This window comes from Cyprinus carpio, chromosome B4, assembly GCF_018340385.1.
Source record: "Cyprinus carpio isolate SPL01 chromosome B4, ASM1834038v1, whole genome shotgun sequence".
Taxonomy (NCBI): Eukaryota; Metazoa; Chordata; class Actinopteri; order Cypriniformes; family Cyprinidae; genus Cyprinus; species Cyprinus carpio.
The window spans coordinates 4,597,372-4,621,390 of record NC_056600.1 but is presented as its reverse complement, the minus strand read 5'-3'; the positions used below and the strand labels follow the sequence as shown (position 1 = coordinate 4,621,390).

Below are 24,019 nucleotides of genomic sequence, written 5' to 3'. Positions count from 1 at the left end.
TATAATGCCACAAACTCCCTACAACCCATCTTCTAAGCACCAGGGGTCAGCAAGTTAAAGAGTAAAGCTTCTTGCTTAAAGGGATAGTTCATCCAAAAATGAAAACTCTGAGTTGCTTTCTTATGTTGAACATCAAACAGTTGGTGGTTCCCATTGACTTCCATAGTAGGAAAAGAAATACTATGGAAGTCAATGGGAACCACCAACTGTTTGATTTCCAGCAATCTTCAAAATATCTTCTTTTATGTTCAACATAAGAAAGCAACTCATACAGATGTATGCAAGTGATATACAAGTATACAAGTGATGACAGAGATTTCATTTTTGGGTGAACTATCCCTAAGACCACAGCTGTGTCAAAAGAACGTTATGAAGAGCGTCATTCATTTCCTGAAGAAAAAAAAACTTAACACAGTTTTTTTTTTTTAAATTGAGATTTATTTAATTGAATTGAAACTGAATAATTTAATCGTCTGGTAGGTCCAAATGAGGTAAGTGTCCTAGGGCAAAAACAAAAATGAGGGTATTTCTGAAATGCCACATCTTTGGATATTTTTGAGTGTGTAGGTGGAACAAAGGGTGGCTGCGTCAATATAATTAAAACAATATTTTGCATAAACACGATTCGTTACCCCAGTATTACATCTACCACCTGGTAAGACAATACATTTTGCTGTTTGGTGAGTGTGTATCTGACAAGCTACTAAAAGAACAAACTGGAGGCTTAACCTGCAGGGTAACTAACTAGTTGAGGAGCTTCAGCGCCTCTTTTTAATCCTACTACTCTTGTATAAACTTCTGACTGAAGCACTGTGAGGTATTGTGACTGTGGGCAGGAACATTATTTGAAAACAAAAAAGGCGTTTCATATCACAAAGTAAAATAATAACTAGAAGAAGTCAGACAACAGTCAAGTTAGATGACATTAAGCACAAATGAGGCGAGACCGTTCATGCAAATATCTGCAAGTAACCGCCAAGGCACTTCATGCATGAAAATAATTGAGTGTAGGTAAATGCAAACAGAAAACAGACATGCAGCCACCATGAAAACACGTTCAATAATTCTGATATAGCAGCAACATGAAAACCGAAATTAAGATATGCATTAGCTCTTTTTTCATTTTTCTTTTTCTTTTAGCAGCACTGGAACACAAGTTCAAACATTTACACAGAAATAAAGGAATGGGAAGAACACAATATGAACTTAAGGATATAATATAGCACACAAACTCACTCAAAACTTAAATGTGTGAAAATGGCTGAACATTGAAAATGAACATTGTTTGAAAAACACTCATCGCATGGAGTTTATTTGCATAGATGTGTTGGAATGGCACGTTTGTGTCAGCACAACACGTAATATATTTTAAGTAAACGTCCGTCACACCTACCTAAGTTACTTTTAGGTCGACTGATATAAAGATAACTGAAAAATCAATCAATTTTCAAAAGTGCAAGAACAAACTAAGGAAGAAAGAGAAAAGAAAATGACAATGTTTCAAAATATATGAGAAAAGTTCAAGTAGATGACTGATATTTTGAGAAAATAAAATAAAATAGATTACTAAAATAAAGTGATTTAATGAAATTTGATGATGTCCTATCTATGCTGACATGAATTCCACACAACTAAAGTAAAACACAACCAATCTTGGCATGTCAAACCTCACCATTTCTATTGGCAGTTGACTGTTAGATCAGTTTTTGGTCTAAATTTATTGGTCTAAATTTAAAACTATAACCCGCAAGCACACCTAATATGGGAAACCAGCCCCAAAACAAAAATAACTTAAGAAAAACAATGCAAAAAAAAAAAAAAAAAACCCATAGAAATGATTTGTATTCCCTCCTCTTGTATACCACGGATAACCAGCGAGAGGTGATATCTGAAAGTGCATTTGTATCATGTCTTTGCTAAGGAGGATTTCAAGACTCCCAAAATATTCAATCCCTCCAGCATTGCGAGTGTCCCTGACCCATAAGTGATGGTGTTCAAACAGATCAAATTAGCAAACAGCATCATGCTTATTCATTACAAACATTATAGAGCGCTCCAGAAACCACCTGTCTAAAACCGTTCATATTTCAATCACATGCAAAATCTTTCATTCTGTATTCTTCGATTTGCCTCTTTCCTTCCCTCCCTACCTCTCCTTTACTCCACCTTTACTACATGCTTAGTGTCCATCTGAAACTGTCCTGCGAGCTCATGAAGCTGTGACGATCACCATGCATGTATAGAAACAGTTTAACATATTCATATATGCTTATTTCATGCAATAACATTCACTGTAAATAATCCCTATAATAAGAGTTACTTGTACCTGAGAAGTAACTCATCAGATCTTTGTATTAATATCGCTATGATAAGCAAACAGATCCCACTGAAAGGGCTGATGGATGTTTCTATCCAATCTGTAGAGTAGCAATTTCGTGGGATCACATGCATCCTATATTATATAAAAAATGGCCTCTGAGAATTACTAGCCAAATACATATTGTAAGATGAAAAGCATTATATTTTTAACAATAATAGGTATTATTATTATAATTATTAAATAACCACATCAATTATAATAATAATTATAACACAGTTGCATGTGATAGCCAAGACAGATGTACGCTCTTTGTTAAGTGATATACAACATACTGCATTATTTAATCATGGTTCTAGGCCAATTTAATTAAATTCAAGTATGTAAAATGCCACCGCCTGCGGATATGAGACGGCAGCAGCAGCTGTTTCGCGCCGTTATAAAAAATCAAGCTTGTGTTATGCGCATATGACCATCTAATGTGGCTTTGAAATTAAACTTAAATACAGTAACAATAATAACTGAATCTTTTCTAGGCTGAGGAGGTGGATAGGAACAGGAACCGACATCATAAGTTGACATCACGGACATCTGTAGGGGTGCAGGACAGGTTTTGAGATTGCATCCCTTTGTTGCTGGCTCTGCCCTCCTGTTGCTGTTGATGCTGTTGTTGGCTTTCTTTCAGGCTGCTGGTCAGTAACTGCTCGATCTGCTCTTGACATGACTTCAGACAGTCCTAGAAGAGAGAAAAGAAGAAGAAACCCTATGCACACTAGTGTCAGCCTCAGATGGTACTGCATACTCACTCTTAAAAATAAAGGTTCCAAAAAGGGGTTTTCGCAGCGATGCCATAGAAGAACCATTTTTGGTTCCACAAAGAACCTTTCAGTGAACAGTTCATAAAAGAAACATTTTCTTTCTTACTGTAAGATTTTTTCCATGGAAACCATTGATTCCAATAAAAAAAAACTTTTAGCATTTCAAAGTACACTTAAATATACAGGTTCTTTATTGGAGTCCTCCCACTGCACAAGTGACTCTTTGTTGTGTGATAAGGTTCTTTAGATTATAAAAATGTTCTTAACACACACACAAAAAAAAAAGGTTGTTTTAATAACTGTTGACAAAGTTTTTTGGGTTTATTTTTATGAGACTCTGCACAAAAGATGTACATAATTTTCCAAATACTACAATTATGCTGTTGTGTAATTACTTCAATGATTTGTCCATGAATAATGTAGACTCAAAAAATGGGTGTAGGGTTTACATTTTTCGCTCAGAAATTGCTAGTAAATTTCACAGTTAATTACAAAGAAATTGCAAGCAACATTGAATTAAACATGACATTTTGAAGTAGAAAGACTGAGCTAGTGCTTTCTTTTGCTCCAGTAATCTTTGTTTTTACATCTTGAAAAAAAAAAAATCATGTTTACAGTTTCAGATTCACTCGCCCCCAAACGCCACATAAATTAAAACTGTTGTTGTTCTCATGTTGGTCAGACAGATTTTTTCCTGTCTAAATGGGCGGTTCTTAGCCAAAATGAAGCTGTAAACTGTTTCAGATTTTATTCCAATCGGCTATGCAGAACTATGTACACTCTTAAAAATTCAAGTTCTTTATTGGCATCGACGTTTCCATGAAGAACCTTTAACATCCATAGAACCGTTCGAGGTTCTTTATAGCAGAAAAAGGTTCTTGAGCTTTTTAAATGTTCTTCACATTAAGAAAAATGGTTCTTTTGAGAACTGTTTACTGAAAAGTTATTTGAGGAGTCAAAAATAGTTTTTCTATGGCATCACTGGAAAACCTCTTTTTGGAACCTTTATCTTTCAGAGAATAAAACATTGATATCTGTGTCTCTCTTTCTGCAGAAATCTGGGAGGTCTGACGGAATGATCCTGTATCAAACTCTCAGGATAATTAAAACCTGTTCTTTCCCTAAACCGAATGAGACGGCCACAACAGGCCTTGTTGTCCTGACAACTACAGACACAGGAAGGAATTGTTGCTAACGGCGACATGTGGTGTTTTTTCCAGAACTTAAAATGTAAAAAAAAACGTAACACTTTACACTGAGGAGAGAGAAAAGAATGTGTATAGCCTTATGAGTGTATGTGAGGAGTTTAAATGGGGCGTTCACTCTCTGGGTCCAATTCAAAAAAGTTTTACCATGAGACTTTCAAAACAGCCTGAAGCCAAGATGTGTAAGTTTGTGTAAGAGACTGAGTGTGTGTGTGTGTGTGTGTGTGTGTGTGTGTGTGTGTGTAACATTGCGCTTAAATCCACAGATGTGGTCGAGAGGTCTGTGTCTCGCCACAAGTATGCAGCTCTGAAAACACTTCACCATTGCTGCAGTGAACACACACAATCACTCATTCATAAAATGACACATTTCTCCATTTCCATACAGTCATGCATGAATGTCCTGCACACGCACATGTCTGCTATGTCCTCCGTTGGACACAGGCAAAACTGACTTCAGTATTGAAAACTCATTTGAAAAATGACAACGCTAAACTATCATTTAATAAATGCTCTCAGTCTCTAGGACTGTGTTTCTTAACCAGGCGGCCTCAGCAAACTTAAAAGTGTTTAAAGTAATAAATTATTGTTAATATATTGAATAAATCTAAATCAAAATGATAAAAAAAATGATAAAATCATATTTATTTTTTACCCCTTCATAACTATTCTTACTGATGAACATATAGCTCTTGAAACATCTGTAATCAGAAAATTATTTGTGGTTCATTTAACATATCTTTAGTTTTTATGTGAAATTAAAAATGTTACTAAATGAATCTAAAATATTAAAAAACAAATTGCCTAATGCTAAAATGGAAATAAAGTATTGTTTTTGTTCTTTTTATGTTTGTTTGTATGTCTTGCTGCAAAACGAATTGCCTCATGGGGGACATGAATAAAGTTGAATGAATGAATGAATGAATGAATAAAAATTATATAGAAATAAAAAATATATAAAAAGTACAAAACAAACAATACATAAAACAATAAAACAATTAAAAGTAACTTTTTTTTCTTTTTTTTTAGAAAATATTAATAAAAACAAAATAGCATTCCAATGATATTAAAACATCACTGCTTGAAATAAAAACGGATGAACCCTGAGATGTGTCCCGTCCCAACTTCCTTTTTAATAGGAAATACATAAATACAGAAAAGAAAGAAAATGGGTCACCAGGAAGTTGTTCTTTCATAAAATGTCACAAAATGAATGGAATACTGTACTGAACTAACAAACTAGGGTTAATCCTGATTTAAACTATATCTTGAATGGTCATTTGCTATATAACTACTGAGATTTTGTTTCACTTCTTTTTTTACAGTACAAAGATGCTAGACACTTACCACCTCAGTGTGGGTGATTTTAGCCAGTAGCTCTGTCAGATTGTCCCCCCACAGAGTTTGGTTGCTCTGGTCGGGCTGAAGGCCACATACTGCTGCCCCCACACATCCTGTGGCGATCATGGAGGGAGGGTACATGGTGAAACTGTGATCTGAGGAAAAAAACAAGCACGCACACATCCCGAAACATCAGTGACCTGGTCAGTACGTTCCCTAGAACATTACTCACCTGTAAGAAACTTCAAAACAACTTCCCAGAAAACAGTTGTGATAATGCAATCTGATTGAGGAGTTGTACTACATCTTACATCTGCTTTGAATTCCAAGCAAACCTGAACCTGACGTTCACACGCTCTCTGGTTTCAGACCTGTTTTAACATCACCACCTTAAATCGTCCTGCAGCTGCGAATGAAAAGTGAGGAGAGCCTTCCTTCTCCTCCTACTCCCTCCCTTCATTTCTCAGAGGGCTCTGAGGTTTCCAGGATCTACTCCTCCTCTTCCTTGACATCCTGAGAACAGGCCCTCGGTTTTCAGTCAAGGAGGAAAGCCTCAGCTATTCCGTGCTGGAAGTCATTCGTTTCATCTGCTTTGTTGGTGTTAGCGTGCTGCTTATTTCAGGACGCAACGGTCATCCTTGAATAAACACCCTACACTCGACTGACAGCCACAGTATAGCAGCTGTGCAGTAAACCAACATTCCTGACTTGAGAAAATTGTTAAAGGCAATGACAAAAACATTTGCAATAGCTCAAAAAGGCTCCTCCATCTTGGCTCATATTCAGGCCTCAGCCTTTAGAACAGATGCAGGGCCGCAGAAACACACCCAGTTAAATATACAAAACTTTTATATAGACACAAATCACAAGGCAGAAAGCATCCTAACACATTCACATCATACATCTTTAGCACAGTAATGGCTATGTTTCTGCTTATACAGACACATTTCTGACGAATGCAGTCAGTGCACTGTCACTCATCTCGGGTCCTACCTGTTGCACAGAGGGTGATGAAGGTTTGCGTGTGTTTGCGGATCAGCGTCAGTCTGTCTTCAGGGAAGGGCAATTTGTGCAGGATGTGTTCGATAAAGTCAAGTGGGGTGATGGCAGCCAGGTTCCATTTCAGTTTAATAAGAACCACCAACTCCCACTCCAACAGAGAGACAGAGAAAGACAGAAACCGAACAAGAGGTAATGAATATGAGCGGCAGAACACCATATAAACTAAAGTCACTATATTGCCAACAATCCACCTTTTTAGTTCCACATCCATACAGGATACAGAAAGGTTTGGTTATTATCTCAGTTAAGGACAGGCCCAGATGACCTAAGGATGGTCTTTCACATTTTCAGTGCAGATTGTGGCTGGTGAAATTCATTTAATTAAAAATATACATGCAATCTGCTAGCAATCACATCATTTACATAGCACAAGCTGATTGGCTGATTTTGCAACCAATGAGACTGCTTATGCAACATTTAAATAGTCTGGTTCAGTGTTCGCTGTAAGCGGATTCACCTAAAACCCTCCACCAGCTCCACCTGTCTAGATCAGCTATGGAATTTATGAACGGCTATTCATGCATGTTGACTGTTTTAGGATTTATTTAAATTCAGAAATTAATAATGAATTTTGCAAACAATTACAAAGAAATGACAAGTAACACCAAGTATTTTCTTGTAAAACGTAGTCCAATAATCTTCAAAAATTCATTTTTTTACAGTGAATATGCACTTTACTGTTAAAAGGGTCTATACAAACTATATCATGTAAATACCATAGTATATGTATATTCAATACCAAAGCATCATAATCTGATATCATCACTCCACTAGTGATTGTCAGTGATTATGTATTTGACTTAATCACTCCTGACTGTTTCAACTGTGCAAAGTGTGTCAAGCTTGTGTGGTAAAAGCCAATCACATGCCATACTCACACCAGATTAAACTGCTTAAAAATGCAAAGACATGTACTGCCTTAAAACAGAAGTTGTGACATAAATCATCATGCCTTACTGACACTGGCATTTAAAAAGTCTAGGTTGGGTTTCTATGTCACTCAACACTTGTGATTCTTCAAAACGGGTAAGAAATTAGTCAAGTTGCCCTTTAAATATGGATCTGTCTTGCCCAAAGGGATGTCACAGTTGTAAAATAAATCAGGTTATCATGCAAAGCTCCACCCCTTGTCTTTGATCTCCACCAACCAGATGCTGCATTCCATGCACACGCTCAAACTTCCTTCCTCACACGTGCCTCGCTGGCTTTGTTTAGCCTGATGAAGCTGCTTTCTGAGAAACTCTTAAGAACAGAGACATGAGGGGAAAACCAGCCCAAAGTGAGAAGCCCCAAGTCTTGGTGAGTGAAGAGAGAGTAAGAGAGATTTAAAGTTAGTGAAGACTCTGCCGAGAAGGGACAGTCCCTGATAAGTGACACCAAATCACCAAGGTCAAGACTCCTAAGCCACCTCCTCCTGAATGCTTCAGTTTGCTGATGTATCTGTTTTATACAAGAATCACTACTGCAATTTATAAGAAAGCCTTTTGTTTTGACCCAGGTGAACCAGTTGTCTTTCCTCTTCTCTTTTTATTATATCCAAAAGCTCTAAAAATAATTTCGATTTAGACACTACCAGGGTTTTGACAGCTTACATGTTATTAGAAAAAAGTATGATGTAAGTAGAGAGTCCTTGCCAATTCATGGGAACCCTACCAAATCATCAAAACCATTCTCACGCTGATCAGAGAGGCTAAAATAAGTGTGTTTCATCATAGATCAACCCAGAAGACTGTTCAACATCAAAAACAGCCATTAGGGGCAAAGAAGCTAAATTCACTTCCCCAACATCTAAATTTCACAATAATAAAAATATGATGAATCAGCAGATCACAAGCCTAAGGCTATATATATAATCTGGGGTAATATAGAATTACACAACAGTTGGAGGACTTCTTGCTGTCCTCAAGACCATCAGCTCTTACCAGCAGTTGTTGAGATGTAATGGAGTTGTCTGTGTACATGCAAAGCTTCCTGGCCGACAGCGGTTGGCATGCTTTTAATTTTGAAGCCAAGAAGAGACACACAGCCCCTAAGAGCTGCAGATAACATTTTCTTGTAGGAACCGCAGCTAAAAATCTGTCCAGATAGTTCATAGCCAAGGGAAAGACATCCTCTTCACATTTCTCCTCTTCACAAACCTACAGGGTCACAACAGAATTCATTCACGATTAAATGATCAAGGGTGTAATAATTAGTATTTATTTAACATTTGTATGTCCTTGCTACACCTTTCTGTTGTTATTGTTGTTGTTGTTAGCCCAATGCTCTTAACCAGACATTTTTGTTCATATTCTATTTTTTTTTTTTGTAATTATTTATATAGGTGTAATTATTTTTATCTATAGCTATTACTGTTATTTACTCTTTTCATGAGAAAGAGAAACTTTCCAATGATCTTCATTCATTTGTTAAAACCAATGACGCCCACACATGACTGCTTTGGTGATTCGTCACGTTAAAAAATATGATCTAAGTAATGTCAATGACAGCATATAATATCATGTATATGTTTCACATTAAACTATATCCGACAATTATGCTGCTCTGATGAACTGAAACACATTTAAATCGACGGTTTTTAACATGGTTGCACTTTCGCACCGAGCAAAACTCGAAGGATGAGTCTTTTTCAAAAATTCTCAAAAATTAGACAAATGTATAATACCATTCATAACACGCATGTAAATAAAGCAAAGACCACCATCTGTCTAATAAAGCATGCCTTGAAGAAAAATACTAAAGCGTTTTCTATTAAATTAACATTTCTAGCCTACACAATCGTGAAGTGTGGAGATTTCAGCGTTGCATTTCCTGCTGATTTCCTGATCAAACTGTTCCTTTGCACATTAATTAGCTACACATATGCTATGTGCATACAGGTGTGAACAAATGTTTTCTTGAGTTTGCTTTGTAATAAAACGAATGCATCCCAAAGTCAAGCTAGTCTACTTTAGGTAGCCTACTTCCCAAGCTATTCTACATTACATAATACATTTAACATAGTTCAAGCAAACAGTTTTCCACAATAAAACTTACACTAAAAAATAACTACAAACCTCCAACATCCACGTCGCGACCATCCGCCTCATAAAAGGCTGAATATCCTTCTGGACACGTTTAAAATAGGGTCCCTGCGGAACATATCTGTCCTCCACTGTTAAAAGACTTTGCAATACTCTTTCATCGAAAAAGATGTTGGGATCTCTCTGAGCTCGGATGATTGCGTCCTTTTCCAAGCAAAAAAGTTCCATGTTTGGGTTTTTTTCAGTGATGCTAACGAATATAACCACCTCACAGTGCCAGCTGCATGTGGCTGTGTCTATGCAAAGGACGAAGGTGTTGTTGTCTTAGGCATCAATAGAACTCGTTTGCACTGTTAGAACTTTCACTTTTTACATCACGGAGGCTGCAATCTCTGGCATGAGTCTTTCCTTCTGAACTACAGACACAGATGAAGCAGAACAACACTTCTGACTACATGACCACCCAAAAGGCGACGTCAGTCCCTCCTCCTGCTCAATTCACGTTGCAAAAATGTTCAAATTCTCTCCTTCCTGCCCAGTCATTGCACATGCATGGCATTCTAGCCAATCCTTAAGTAAACCTCTCCTCACAGCCCCTCAACAGTACATTTAGTGCATTTTGAAACAAGTCCTGGGCGGGATAATTATAGATTTTTTTACATGCATGAGCCTACAAGACACATGATATGATTTCTTTCTCTTTTTTTCTGAATATTATTTCCCCTCACGTGCAGATGCACATGTCCTGTGAACTCATTTTATTAGCTACTGCCATTTACTTGCATTCTTTAAAATGCCCCATCTGTAAATTTACTGAGTGATGCATTTCATGCACAATTCAAGTGCATGATTTGTACATTTCTCAAAACTGAAGCTTGTAATAAATGGGTTAAATGCATTTAACGTCTCACTAACTAAGGAGCTCTTACAATGCACAGTGGAAATCCCTATAACATATAGGACCTATCAACAGTTTATCACAAAATGACTTGCAACAATATGTGCAATAATGACAGTAGTGAACAACAAATCACACAAAAAGTTTCATGACACAAAGACAGCCTTCGAAAGGGGAAGTGACAAGTTGGGCTTGATGGGTTACATAACAGTGTAATACGAATAGCCAATAAGAAAGCAAGAAAACAGCTTGAATTGACAACTTTTACAGGATATCGAAGACATCATTGCCATGCTAAAGAATAGGTTGATAAAAACATATGACATGCTTTCCTTCATCTAAAATGTCTGGTCATCCAGATAACAATATTTTTGTTAACCACACCTGTCTGTCTGTCCGTCTTTCTCCATAAAGCAGATGTTGGTTAGTATGAAATAACTGACGAATTAACCATGTGTTACAGCCCTGAGAGATGAAACCACAATTAAATGACAGGCTGCCGCCTGCCAACCCACAAACCAACACACATATTCATTAATTATTTGATCAACAGTCTGTGACAGGTGATGAAGGTGAAAGTCAATTGTGAAATGGTGTCTTGAGTAACACCGACATTGTTCTAATGAATAGCTAAAAAGGTGTCTTTTGTGTTTATGTTTATGCTAGAGTTAGTATGAAATATGCTTTGTAAATGGAGTAGAACCCTATCTCTAAAAAGAGCCATAATGGTGCACAGATGCGAAGATAACAGGGACTATTGTGTTGTCTGACATATTCCAAAAAATACTGCATTGCTTGAACTTCTGTGTGGTTTAATTAACACTGGGACTAAACTTTTTGTTTGACTTAGTTGTAGATAAACTGCTCAAAAATATGGATAAACAGGAACTATCATAAAAAAAAAAAAACGTTTCGTTTTTAAAATACATCTCTCCACAGCTGTCTCAAATAGACTTACATACAATTGATAAATGACTGAAATATTCCTCTGTCAGGAACTAACGTGGCAACTAAATGAGTCACAAACTGTTTTGGCCAAGCAGTGGGTCTCACCACATACTGGAATTTCATTCAAACCCAAAAGTATCTTTCTTGTGAATTAATTAGAGATGTTAATTCAGTAGCATTCTACAAAACATTGGCAGGGAGAGGAATGTCGGACGTTAAAGGAATAGTTCACACAAAAATGAAAATGTACTCACCCTTAAACCATTTAAGAGTTTGTTCCTTCATCAGGACAGATTCACAAATCCATCATGAGGGCATTTTAACTTTAAACTGACGCTTCTGACCAAAATGCAAGTCCATAATCCATAATAATGTTTGTTTCAGTGAAAAAGTCCATCCACTGTTGTCTCTCACAAATCCACCAACATATGTGTTTTTGGACTGTTATCATTTGTATTTGGTACTTGATCTGTGCTTATTTCTCTCTTGATTCAGACAAGATGACTTTTTCATTGCAGAAAACAATATTGTGGTTAGAGGAAGTGATGGTTAAAAACATTAAAAAAATTAATTTGTTTCTTGAAAACATGCAGGTTTTAATTTCACAAGATGTTAATTGATGCACTGGAGTCATGTGGATCACCTGTTGGTTATTGTGATGTTTTATCAGCTGTTTTAATTAATGATTAAACAATATAAAAGCATAAATATTTACATGACCCACTTGAATTGACTCCTGAATGCACTTGTCCCTGTCAGAGAGGTTTATGTGTGTGCATGTAGGGTTGTGTATATGCATGTGTCTTATGACAACATGTCAGCCCACATCACACTCCAAAGTGGCATAAAAGGTAAAGGAATGCTCAGCCGCCTGGGAAAATGTGTAGAAGCATGAAATTACCTTGATCCAAAGATTCCTGCTGCATACCGGTTCTGCATGCCAGTAGACCACAGAGAGAGACAGAGACAGACTGTTTGTTCATAATAAATTATATATTATTCTCTTGTCTGAGGATTCATCCTGGTTAAATGGAACGTACCATGGAATGGGTACTTTAAAATCTTATGGCGGTCTCCTCATCATGGTCTTATCAAATCATTACGGTCCTTTTTAAATTCAGATTGATTTCCAAAACTATAAGTCTGAGCAGCATAAGAGTATTAAGACAGCAGCAAAGAGTGAAATTCACAGTTCGGTACAGACATCTAATAAAGTGTTTTTGTTATACTAACCTACAGGTATAATGATTGTGTGTGGTTATTTTATTAATCTTTTATATAAAACTCTTCATTCAGGTGTAGACCTGGCTGCATGCATAACTCAAACATGATTGTGTGTGGTTATTTTATTAATCTTTTATATAAAACTCTTTATTCATGTGGGATAATAAAGTGTTTTTGTTAAATAACCTAATTTTTTTTTTTTTTTTTTTTTTAAGAATAACAAAAACAACCTGGGTGGAGAAATATAGGCAAACAGACAACAATAAGTGTTGTCATCATTCATCATTCACTCAACCGATTCCTTTAAACAGACTTATTCAATCATGATTGCAACAAGTAAGTCACTTAATCAGTTACTCCACTGATTCTTTCAAACACACAAATACAGTCAGGATTGGAACAGGTTACTGTCGCTGCATCAAATGTTAAATACTTTCCTACTTTATAGTATGCAAAGAACAGTATGCCAAAAGAGTAGTATGTCTGAATTCATAGTATGTGAAAACAGTAGGTGACCTACTACTTCTGCTTGGATTCTGAAGTGTGCAGTCGATGGACACTTTACTAGCCCATGAGGCCACAGGAGAGATTTTATTAATCGCAGTGAAACAATACAACTGTCGCTGGTAGGTCACATGATGGTAACAACATGGCAGAAGTAGTACATCTGAATTTCATTCATACTACCCATATTCATACTATATAAAACACTTTTTAATGGTTGTGAAGTACGTTCAAATTCAAATGGAGTAAATCAGACAATACGTGATTTCGGACTGACAGTGTCTTTATGAGTGAGTCATTCATTCAACAGATTTGTTCAAACACACTGATTCAATCAAGATCGAAACACATCTTTATGAGTGAGTCATTGAATTATTCACTTAACTAATTCATTCAAACACAATGATTCCGTTAGTATCTAAACACAACTGCTGTGCTGCTCTGATATGTGTAGATCTATCTCTCTCTATATGTGTTTTTCAAATAACTGTATAGTTTTGTAAAAAATGCATTACAATTATTTTTAAAAAATATAACTTTAATATAAATACATTTCACAAATGTTTAAAATAAAATAAATACTTTAACACTCTTGTTTATTTGAATGAAATAATTTATTTTAGTTAAATGATGAAAACAACATTTAGGGACAAAAGAGTTTTTGTTTTCGGAGATGATGCTCTCACACTCACTCGTGGGATAAAACCACACCGGGATGCCATCTGGAGTATGAATGGACATTACACGCCTCTGTTGGCTTCTCCTGCATGAGATAAGAGAGAGAAAGAGAGAGAGAGCAACAGGGTGGGGTGTCCAGTATAAAGGCAAGCCTGGCTCCAATCATAAGCAAAGAGTCACATAGGCTGGATTTCTGGAGAGTGAGATCACATCCTCAATCTCCAAACAGAGGAAGATCAGTAGAAACTCACACGTTATGAGGAAACACTACAATGTGAATTAGGCAGCACTTCAGTGAGTGTGTACATTTGCCATCTGCCATTTTTTCAATGCACTCTTACCACTTGATGTCTTTTAGACAACATTATAAAAACTTAAGCATTCACTCTCCACCCAGACCAAACAAACTGAAAATGAAGTCTCAGGACTGCACTCATGTAAAGTTCACTTTCTAAGCAGAGGCCCCACTCGTGTCCGGAACATGAAGGATACAGTACAGCTGGAAAGATTTGATTAGTCACAGACTTCTATGTGGGTGTGGTCCCATTGTAGCGAGGGAGCTGATTGGTTCTATACACCACTTTGGAATTTAGTCTCACAATAAACAGCACTTGAATGAAGGACAAAAGGAAATGGCCAGGAAGAGACTGACATTCAAACACCAAGACAAAAATCAGCAGTTGTTTTCTAAACAGTGCTCGGATCAAAGCGGACCTCTGATTAGTCACAGACATCAAGCTAGTCGATGCGAAACAGCAGAGGTTGATACAGAGGGTAGATGTTTCTCAGCCCAGCGCTGTGTTCCTGCTGTGTGCCCCCAGCCTTCCGCCACATAAAGGGCCCTCTGTGAGCCAGCTACAGCTTTAGATTCTAATTCTTCCGATTGGCTTATTGCTTTATTGAATTCTACTGCAGAATCCCTGGACTGTGCTGACGGCAGCCACAAACCACTCCAATGCATGTTGGAGCATTTTCTGACTTATGTGCTGTTTCTGCCAAATAAGGAAGAAGGCAGTGTTACTTTTGAACATTTTCACACTGACATGACACGTATACACTCTTTTCAGATTTTTTTCTTTATTTTTTACTTTATTTATATAATTTATTATTTGTATTTTATTGTATTATTTTTTATTAAGTCTATATATGAAATCCAGTATATAAAATCAACTAAATAAATAATACAAAATAAAAATGCATAGGTAAAATAATAACAATCACAACAACAATAAAAATTATTATTATTATTATTATTATTAAAAATATACATAAACATTAAAATGCATAAGTAAAAATAAATTAATAATTTAATGTTAAATTATAGTTACAATAATCAGTACAGTAAATATTATTGTTTATAAAAATAAAAAAAAATCTTACATGCAGTTCAAAGTCATCTTCATCCCACATGATCTCCTTGTCAATAAATTACATAAAGGGGTCCATATCTTATTAAATAAATTAAATGCATCTACTTATGCCAGTTTTTCCAAAGCAAGTATACAAGCCATTTCTTTGATCCACTTAGAGGAGAACGCTAAAGAAATAACATGCTTAGTCTGTCATAAACTGAAATCTATGAGCTTACAAATGCTTGCATTCACAAATATTTCAGAGTAAATATGCAATAAACACTAATACACTCTTCATGCCAACTGTTTAAATACAGTTTTTTCCTTCTAAAGCACTAGCAATCACATTTACCAGTTTTTTCCATTACCTGCCCACATTCATTCCAGTTCATATCTCTGTATCGGGCTTTGTCAAAGATTACATAATCTTTCATTCTATTTAAACATTCCAGCCTTATCAGCAGGAAATGGCATTACATGAACAAGATCAGCAAAGATGAGAAGGTGATGATCATATCCTCAGATCTTTATTATGTAAACGGTTGGGGAATTCACGTCATGGTGAAAATGAAAAGGACACGTATGCAGTATGCACAAATCTTCTCTGAGAGTGTGCCATAAACCAGCAAAACCCTCTAAAATCTCACTTCAAAAGCTCATAAAACCAGAAAAATAACTCTATGTTCTTCGCCCGTCCCACACTCCAAGAATAGATTTCCTCTACCAAAATGGGCAGATCTGATTTTCCCATGATTCAGTGAAAAATACTGCAGTCTTAGCATAGAGCAGTACATGTTCTCCACTACATTACTCAAGAAAACCAGCATAAATGGTGTGTGTTCTGGAGAGCTGATGAGAATGACCGCTTCCTAAGACTCATCGAGCTCAAATAATCCATTCCCACACAGACTGCTTGAGTTTATCTTCACAGATAGTCTAATAATAACTGATGCCCCTGGAAAATCGCTGTCGACCTTCTCCGCAAGGTCAAGCCAGAGGAGGTTCTTGACCCTTCCCAGCAGCCACTGATTCAGTGAGGAGTAGCAGAGACGTTCTCCCATTGTTAATAATATCATTATTGAAAGTCTGTGAAAACAGGCCTGAAATGACCTACTCATACTGTATAAGAGAGGGAGAGAGGGAAGGATAGCAAAAATGAGAGATGTCCCTGATCTTGACACAGATCTTCCCAGGACTGCAATGGCCCGAAGGGATCAACTTCTCCCTCCGGTTCCGGACACAAGTTCCATATCAGGAAATATATATATATCATTGCATCCTTAACAAATACATAAACTGAAAAGAAAAAAATGGTGCAGGAAACTTTTTTTACTCAAAAACTGCTAGTAAATTTCAGTAAAGATTGACTTTAATCAAGTTAGATGCCATTTTGAATTTAAAACGGATGAAAACTTGCTGTGAGGGATAGTCTTCTTCACAGTCTTTTCAAAGGCATGCACTGTATAAAGGTTTTAAATCACCAAATTAGAATCTCTCTATCAATCAAGCGAGAGAAGCGATGAATCAGGATATTTTTTTAAAAAGCACTGTGTGAATGAGGTCAAGATTGAGTTTAATGTATAAACACATGTGCATCATTTAGCTGACAACCCTGTGGCAGATATTTGGGTCAACAACACAATATGCATGTCTGCATTATATTTCAGAGACATCAGCATATTCAGTCCCATTCAGAATTTGTCAGTCAGACAACTTTTTGGAGGATAAGGGTTAATGGTATGTTCATTTAGATTAGAATCTAATTTTGACTGCATATTCCACAATGGCACTGCAATCACATCATCAGTTTCACAGCCCTGCATGGAATTCTGGGACATGATTAAAGGGCAAGTTAGCCAGAGTTGTCAACGGCAATGTTTAGTAATTAGGAGCAAATTTGCTAAACTTATTCTGATTTTTCCCATGGTACGCTGAATTACATCACAGTATCTGCTAAACAAAACCCACAGATGCAGATAGAGACACTGGCAAATGTTGTATAATAAATACAGTGCTGCAGTCAAATCGATGTGAAACATTAGCAGCTCTGTCAGAGTTACACACGTCTTTTTTGGAGCAATAGTTAGATAGTTAGAACTTCATCACAGTGTTGGCATGCAAGACTAATCTTGATGAAAAGGCACACAGCTGCCTTTCAGTTACGCAGTGACAACTCTATAAAGACAAATGATCATCTAAATGTAGTTTAGACTGCAGAGATCCATCCCAGGTAACAAATTATAAAAAACTGTGGAAATATTGTTTTGAAATATTTCTGAAATGCTGAAATATTCAGATTTCTTGTCTTATTCATATAAGGCTATTTGAATGTTTATTTTTAATAGCTTGTTCAAAAAAATGTTAAAATTCTAGTTTAAAGTTCTAGTCATGATTAGAACAGTCTTTAAAGGTTACAAAAACATTTCTTAGAACATTAATCAAATAGAAATAACACCATAAGAACATTTTCTGAAAACATTCCAAGAACAAGTTTTCTCAACATTATAAGAACATTATTTAACACATTGGTAGCATGTTTTAACATGTTGCTAGAATGATTTAGCAGGCTGCTAGCATGTTTCTAGCATGATTTAGCACATTTCTTGCATGTTTTAGCATGCTGACATGAATTAGTATGCTGCTAGCATGATTTAGCACGGTGCTAACATGTTACTAGAATCATTAAGGACATTGCTTGCATGTTTTATCATGGAGCTGACATGATTTGTTTCTAGCATGTTTGAACATTGCTAGCATAACTGCTTGCATGTTTCCAACATGATTTAACCCATTGCTAGCATTTAATATGCTGCTAACATGATTTAGTACAGTGCCAATGTTACTAACATCATTTAACACACTGATAGCATGTTTTAACATGTTGAAAACATGATTTAGTAACATGTTTCTAGCCAGATTTAGCAATTGCTTGAATGTTTTAATGTGTTGCTAGTGTTTTTTTCTAGCATGTTTTTAGTTTTTTGTGTTGGTGGTGTTTTTTTTTGTTATGTTGCTTGGATGATTTAAGTTTTTTATTGAATGTTTGTATAATTTTTTTGTGTTAGTGTTTTAAATTGTTGCTAGAATATAAATAAATTGTGCGCACGATTTACTAATTCGTTCCCTCAATGTACTAAAACGTGCACACGATTACTATTACGTTTTAGCAAATCGAGGGAACGAATTAGTAAATCGTGCACGCTTTTTATAAATCGAGTGAACGAAATAGTAAATCGAGGGAACGTAAAAGTAATCGTGTGCACGTTTTAGTACACTGAGGGAACGAATTAGTAAATAGTGCGCACGATTTAGCCTACTATTTTTTCCTGCATGCCATGTGCGGGGCTCCGTACTAGATTTATTTTTGTATTTTTTAATGAATGTTGTGTGAGGGTTTATTTTTTGTTTTTATCATGCAAATCACTCTGCAGAAGATTTCTGAGAAAAAAAAAACATCCAGATTTCAAGCCAAAGGTCTTAAGGGTGTGTATGTTAACTCAAAAAGGCCCGTTTTAAAAGCATCAGCTTTTGATTGTTAAATTAGCACTTGGCTGCCGATCAATCGGATGATGATGTTGGGAAGTGCAACCTAAGCATTCAAAATGCACACACACACACACACACACACACACACACACACACACACACACACTCACGCAAACAAACAAACCCAAGCAGCTCTTAACATTATACATGTGAAGATAATTTGATAAAGTCATAACATGGGGATGCTGTAATGTCTGTTGCCTTGGCTCTCGGAGGTGGAATGTGAAGCAGATCAAACGGTGCTGCCCAGGGGCACTCTGGATCAGATTGCGTTTTGGGTTGAGGCCCTTCATTCATTTGTGACATTTACAGTGGTTTCAGCCCCTCAGCGTCCCTAAAACAGGGCCCCTCGACTTTCTGGAAAATCCCTGTGAGCATGTGTCTGGCTCCACTTGTGTGTTCCGCGCCGCTGGAGGAAACGGGCCAATTACGGAGGCAAGAACTGTCATCGCACACACACACGCCCTCCTGACTGTGCTGTAACACACTGCAGATGAGGTCCAGATGTTTCGTTTACCTGCACTGACAAGATTATGCAACAAAATTTTGCTAGAAAGACTAAAATAATCATTGCTTCCAGAGTTCCAGACTTCAGTGCTTGAATACTGGGTTAATGGATCAGACCTATATCAGCAGCCCTGTGCATGCTAAATAGATGATGGGCCGTCCTGCTCGAGGCGGTGGGCGTATCATCAGCCATCATCAGATGTAAAGAGGAGGTAAGGACAGTGTGCGGTGAGACTGCAACTGTCTGTTTCCCATGAGGCTTGTTTCTCGAAAGAAGATTCTCTCTGCTTTTTAGTAAAGTTCTAAAAACGTATTTTGATTTTGGAAACTGGAGAGATATGTTTGTTGTTGTTTTGCTGTTGTTTTGTTTTTTTACAATTGAAATTCTGACAATTTTTCATTTAAAGCTCGAATTAATTTTTTTTTCCCCATTTTTATTTACAATTTTAATTACATTTTTAGTAATTTTGTAATTTTTTTTTAGTTTTATGTCTATATGGTCTTTATTCATTTTATTTCAGTTTTAGTTAATTTATTTTAGAACAGCAAATTAAACTAAATGAAAGTGAGAAAAGTTTTCTGTTTATTTGTTTGTTTAAATAGGTTGAGTCTGTGCTATTTTTGTATTTAGTAGCCTATATTTGATTAATTTTCATGTTTTATTAGTTTTTATTTTTTATTTGTCTAAATGGTTTTAATTCATTTTATTTACATTTCAGTTTTAGTTAGGCTATTTTAGATCATTAAAATAAATGAAAATGAGAATCGTTGCATTTTAGTGAAACTTTGAAAAAAGTCTGGAGAAACGTTACTTAGGCTATTATTTAATTTTTTATATATATATATTTATTTTTTACATTTATGTTGAGTCACTGTTATTTAGTATCATTATGGCACTATTATAATTTTCTATAACTAATAACGTGTTTTAATTTTTTATTTGTCTTTTTTATTATTAATTCATTTCAGTTTTAGTTATTTTAGTATTTTACATCAAACTAATCTAAATGAAATGAGATATGTTTCCTTGGCATCTGCTAAAATAAAATAAGTAAACGTTAATTTAGTTAACGTTTATTGTATTTCAACTTACAATTTTTTATGGTTTAAGGTTTTTGTTTAGGTAACTATAATAACCTTTCGTTTACTGCAATACTAAGAATTCACACAAAATTTTATAAGATGTGATACGTGGTATACCTCCGCCCTCATGTGGCGGACTTTGTCAATTACACAATAGAATTAAAAAAATGTTAATGTTGCCAATGCAGAAAGAAAACGTTAGACACGATAGTTTTAGTGTCAGGGAAATACAAAACAAACCAATTTACAAAACTGATTAGAGAGGTACAAGAGCAAGAAAACAGATTCACAGGAAAAAGCATCATTTGCAACTCAAGTCACAGGAGTTTGACTGAATAGCGCCCGCATGTGGCGCGTTGTAAGCATTACGCATGCAGTGGTGCTCTTCACCACCGGGGGGCGACAGACTTCCATTCCCTTACGTGACGTCATTTATCCGCAACACGTTGTTGACTCATGAACCAGGAAGAGCCGCTGGTCATACAATTCATCCATTTTTTTTTTTTTACAAATCTGTATTATGCTTTCATTTGCACTGACGATCGTTCGGCAGTAAGTGTGCACGTGTGTATTCTGTCTGTTTGCTTTTGTTTGACATTCATAAAAAGGATAATGATTCGTTTAGCTGAATTGTTATTTGCTGATGCTGTGGGGACAGAGAGAACATGCACGTTATTTGCATGTGCGTTCAAAACTGCTCATAAACACATCACCAAATGGTTACAGGAATTGCTCTATATTGTATATACTTAACTCTGTGAAATCTGACATGTTTTGTCTGTAGTTTAACACAGTGACCTCTAAATGAATATATATAGATGTCATAGCATGTGAACTGTCCCTTCTTAAGTCATTCATGTATTATATGTTATTATGTGCTCTGTTTCTTAGTGGGGAAACACAATACAACAGAGATAAACTGCTTCAAGGTCAGTGTATGTATAAGCTGACCTCTATTGTGTGCTGTTGACCTTTTCAGTGTGTGAATGAAAGTTTTGTTTTCTCCATTGTGCAGGTCAGGGCATTGACACACCGCTGTCAGACACGGGACATCAGCAGGCAGCGGCGGCTGGACAGTACCTCAGAGATCTGCATTTCACCAATGTCTTCGTCAGTAACCTGCAACGAGCCGTCCAGGTGTGTGTGACTCACCTGAGTTCAATTTTCTGAGTGAACCACCCCTCAAATAAAATCTAACTTCTCCTTCTCAAGACAGCGGAAATCATTTTAGGCAACAACCTTCATTCTTCTGCGACTGAGATGATATTGGATCCTTTACTCCGAGAGAGGGTGAGTATCCCCAAGCAGTCCGTCTACAGCTACTTGGACTGTGCATTAAATACAAAAGAATAGATAAAATTGTATGTAAGTATATTTGCCATTGACTATAAGAACTGCAGTTGTGTTGGTTTATATGCACACATGTGATTTATTGGACAGGGTTTTGGGGTGGCAGAGGGAAGACCAAAGGAACATCTGAAGAACATGGCGAACGCAGCGGGTCAGGCCTGCCGAGATTATACACCGCCCGGAGGAGAGACGCTGGAACAGGTAGAAACTGAGCACTCTCACAAGAATAAGAATAGGGTGCCACTTAAAGGGTTAGTTCAGGAGAGAATGTGGAATTATGTCATTAATGACTCGCCCTCATATCGTTCCAAACCCGTAAGACCTCCGTTCATCTTTGGAACACAGTATAAGATATTTTAGATTTAGTGCGAGAGTTTTCTGTCCCTCCAATTGAAAATGTATGTACGGTATACTGTCCATGTCCAGAAAGGTAATAAAAACATCATCAAAGTAGTCCATGTGACATCAGAGGGTCCGTTAGAATTTATTGAAGCATCGAAAATACATTTTGGTCCAAAGATAACAAAAATTACGACTTTATTCCGCTTTTTCTTTTCTTCCGGGTCTGTTGTGAGCGCGTTCACAACACTGCAGTGACGCCGCTGACGTATGACGCTGCTGGACGTGTTTTCTTTGTTATTGGGCGCACCAGAGAACACGTCAGCAGCGTCGTACGTCAACATTCACAGCAGTCGCGTTCACAACAGACCCGGAAGAGAAGACAATCCTGAATAAAGTCATAAGTTTTGTTATTTTTGGACCAAAATGTATATTCGATGCTTCAATAAATTCTAACGGACCCTCTGATGTCACATGGACTACTTTGATGGTGTTTTTATTACCTTTCTGGACGTGGACAGTATACCGTACATACATTCTCAATGGAGGGACAGAAAGCTCTCGGACTAAATCTAAAATATCTTATACTGTGTTCCGAAGATGAACGGTCTTACAGGTTTGGAACGACATGAGGGTGAGTCATTAATGACATAATTTTCATTTTTGGCTGAACTAACCCTTTAAATCCAGATGGAAATTGAAGTAGCTATCACACTGAAATTGGTGCAGCATGATGATGTGAAAGTACTGTAGTTACAAGTAAGTTTGGAATAATTACGATATTTTAATGTTTTGAGAGAAGTCTCTTTTGCTCACCACAGCTGCAGTTATTTAATTAAACATACAGTAATATTGCGAAATATTTTTACAATTCGAAATAACCTTTTTATTTTTATTTTAATATGATTTGACGTGTTATTTATTCCTGTGATGCAAAACAGAATTGTCAGCATCATTACTCCAGTCTTCAGAAATCATTCTTATATGATGATTTGGCAGTCGCCATTGGCTGCTCAGATAAATGCTCACACAGAAGAAACTGTTTCTGTTCATACAGGTAAAGACGCGCTTTAAGAAGTTCCTCAGATCCTTGTATCAGCGCATGTTAGAGGAGCACGGCTCAGGCGACCAGTGTCCCGCGTCCACCTCTGGACCATCAGAACCAGAGCAGCCTAGGATTGCTGGACTAGCTAACGATGGAGTCCAGAAGGTACCTGTCCACGCTCTGATCGTCAGTCACGGGGCGTTTATCCGCGTGTCTGTGCGCCACCTAGTGGAGGATCTGCAGTGCTGTTTGCCCGCAGGCCTGAAGATGAGCCAGGTGTTCTCCCCGTGCCCAAACACCGGCATCAGCAGGTTCATCATCACCCTCCGCAGAGAGGAGAGCGGCCCGCGGGCCTCCCACATCCAGTGTGTCTTCATCAACCGGAAAGACCACCTGGATGACGTCAAACTCTGATGGACCGGAAAGACCACCTGGGTGTGGTTGGTGATCTGAAATGGCCAGTGTTTGTATTTATTTCTTCTTACAAACTCAACGACTGAAGCACATGCAAGTCTGTGTGGTTGATTTTATTGTGTAAATTATTTAACTGTAAGACATATGACTGCATTAAAGGGATAGTTCACTCCAAAATGACAATTATTTCATTGTTTACTAACCCTCATGTTAATTATTATTTTTTTTTTCTGTTGGGCATAAAAGAAGATATTTTGAAGAAATTAAATGGTAGCCATTGACTTCCATATTATGGAAAAAAAATACTGTGGAAGTCAATGGCTACCAGAAAGAAACTCACACAGGTTTGGAACAACTTGAGGATG

The 24,019-nt window shown here is 36.8% G+C and overlaps 2 protein-coding genes across 2 annotated transcripts; one reads left to right on the top strand and one right to left on the bottom strand.

Moving 5' to 3' along the window:
• Positions 1 to 415: 415 nt before the first annotated feature.
• Positions 416 to 10,350, bottom strand: ccnd2b (cyclin D2, b). The gene is made up of 5 exons (XM_019091683.2): positions 9,800 to 10,350; positions 8,666 to 8,881; positions 6,675 to 6,834; positions 5,688 to 5,836; positions 416 to 3,053 (listed from the first exon to the last, which is right to left on the bottom strand). Exons 1-5 carry the CDS (start codon positions 9,992 to 9,994, stop codon positions 2,886 to 2,888), a joined length of 888 nt encoding a protein of 295 aa, XP_018947228.2. The 5' UTR covers positions 9,995 to 10,350; the 3' UTR covers positions 416 to 2,885.
• A 10,574-nt stretch (positions 10,351 to 20,924) lies between these two features.
• Positions 20,925 to 23,654, top strand: tigarb (TP53 induced glycolysis regulatory phosphatase b). The gene is made up of 6 exons (XM_019091697.2): positions 20,925 to 21,058; positions 21,398 to 21,435; positions 21,522 to 21,643; positions 21,719 to 21,796; positions 21,947 to 22,057; positions 23,253 to 23,654. Exons 1-6 carry the CDS (start codon positions 21,027 to 21,029, stop codon positions 23,652 to 23,654), a joined length of 783 nt encoding a protein of 260 aa, XP_018947242.1. The 5' UTR covers positions 20,925 to 21,026.
• The last annotated feature ends 365 nt before the right edge of the window (positions 23,655 to 24,019 follow it).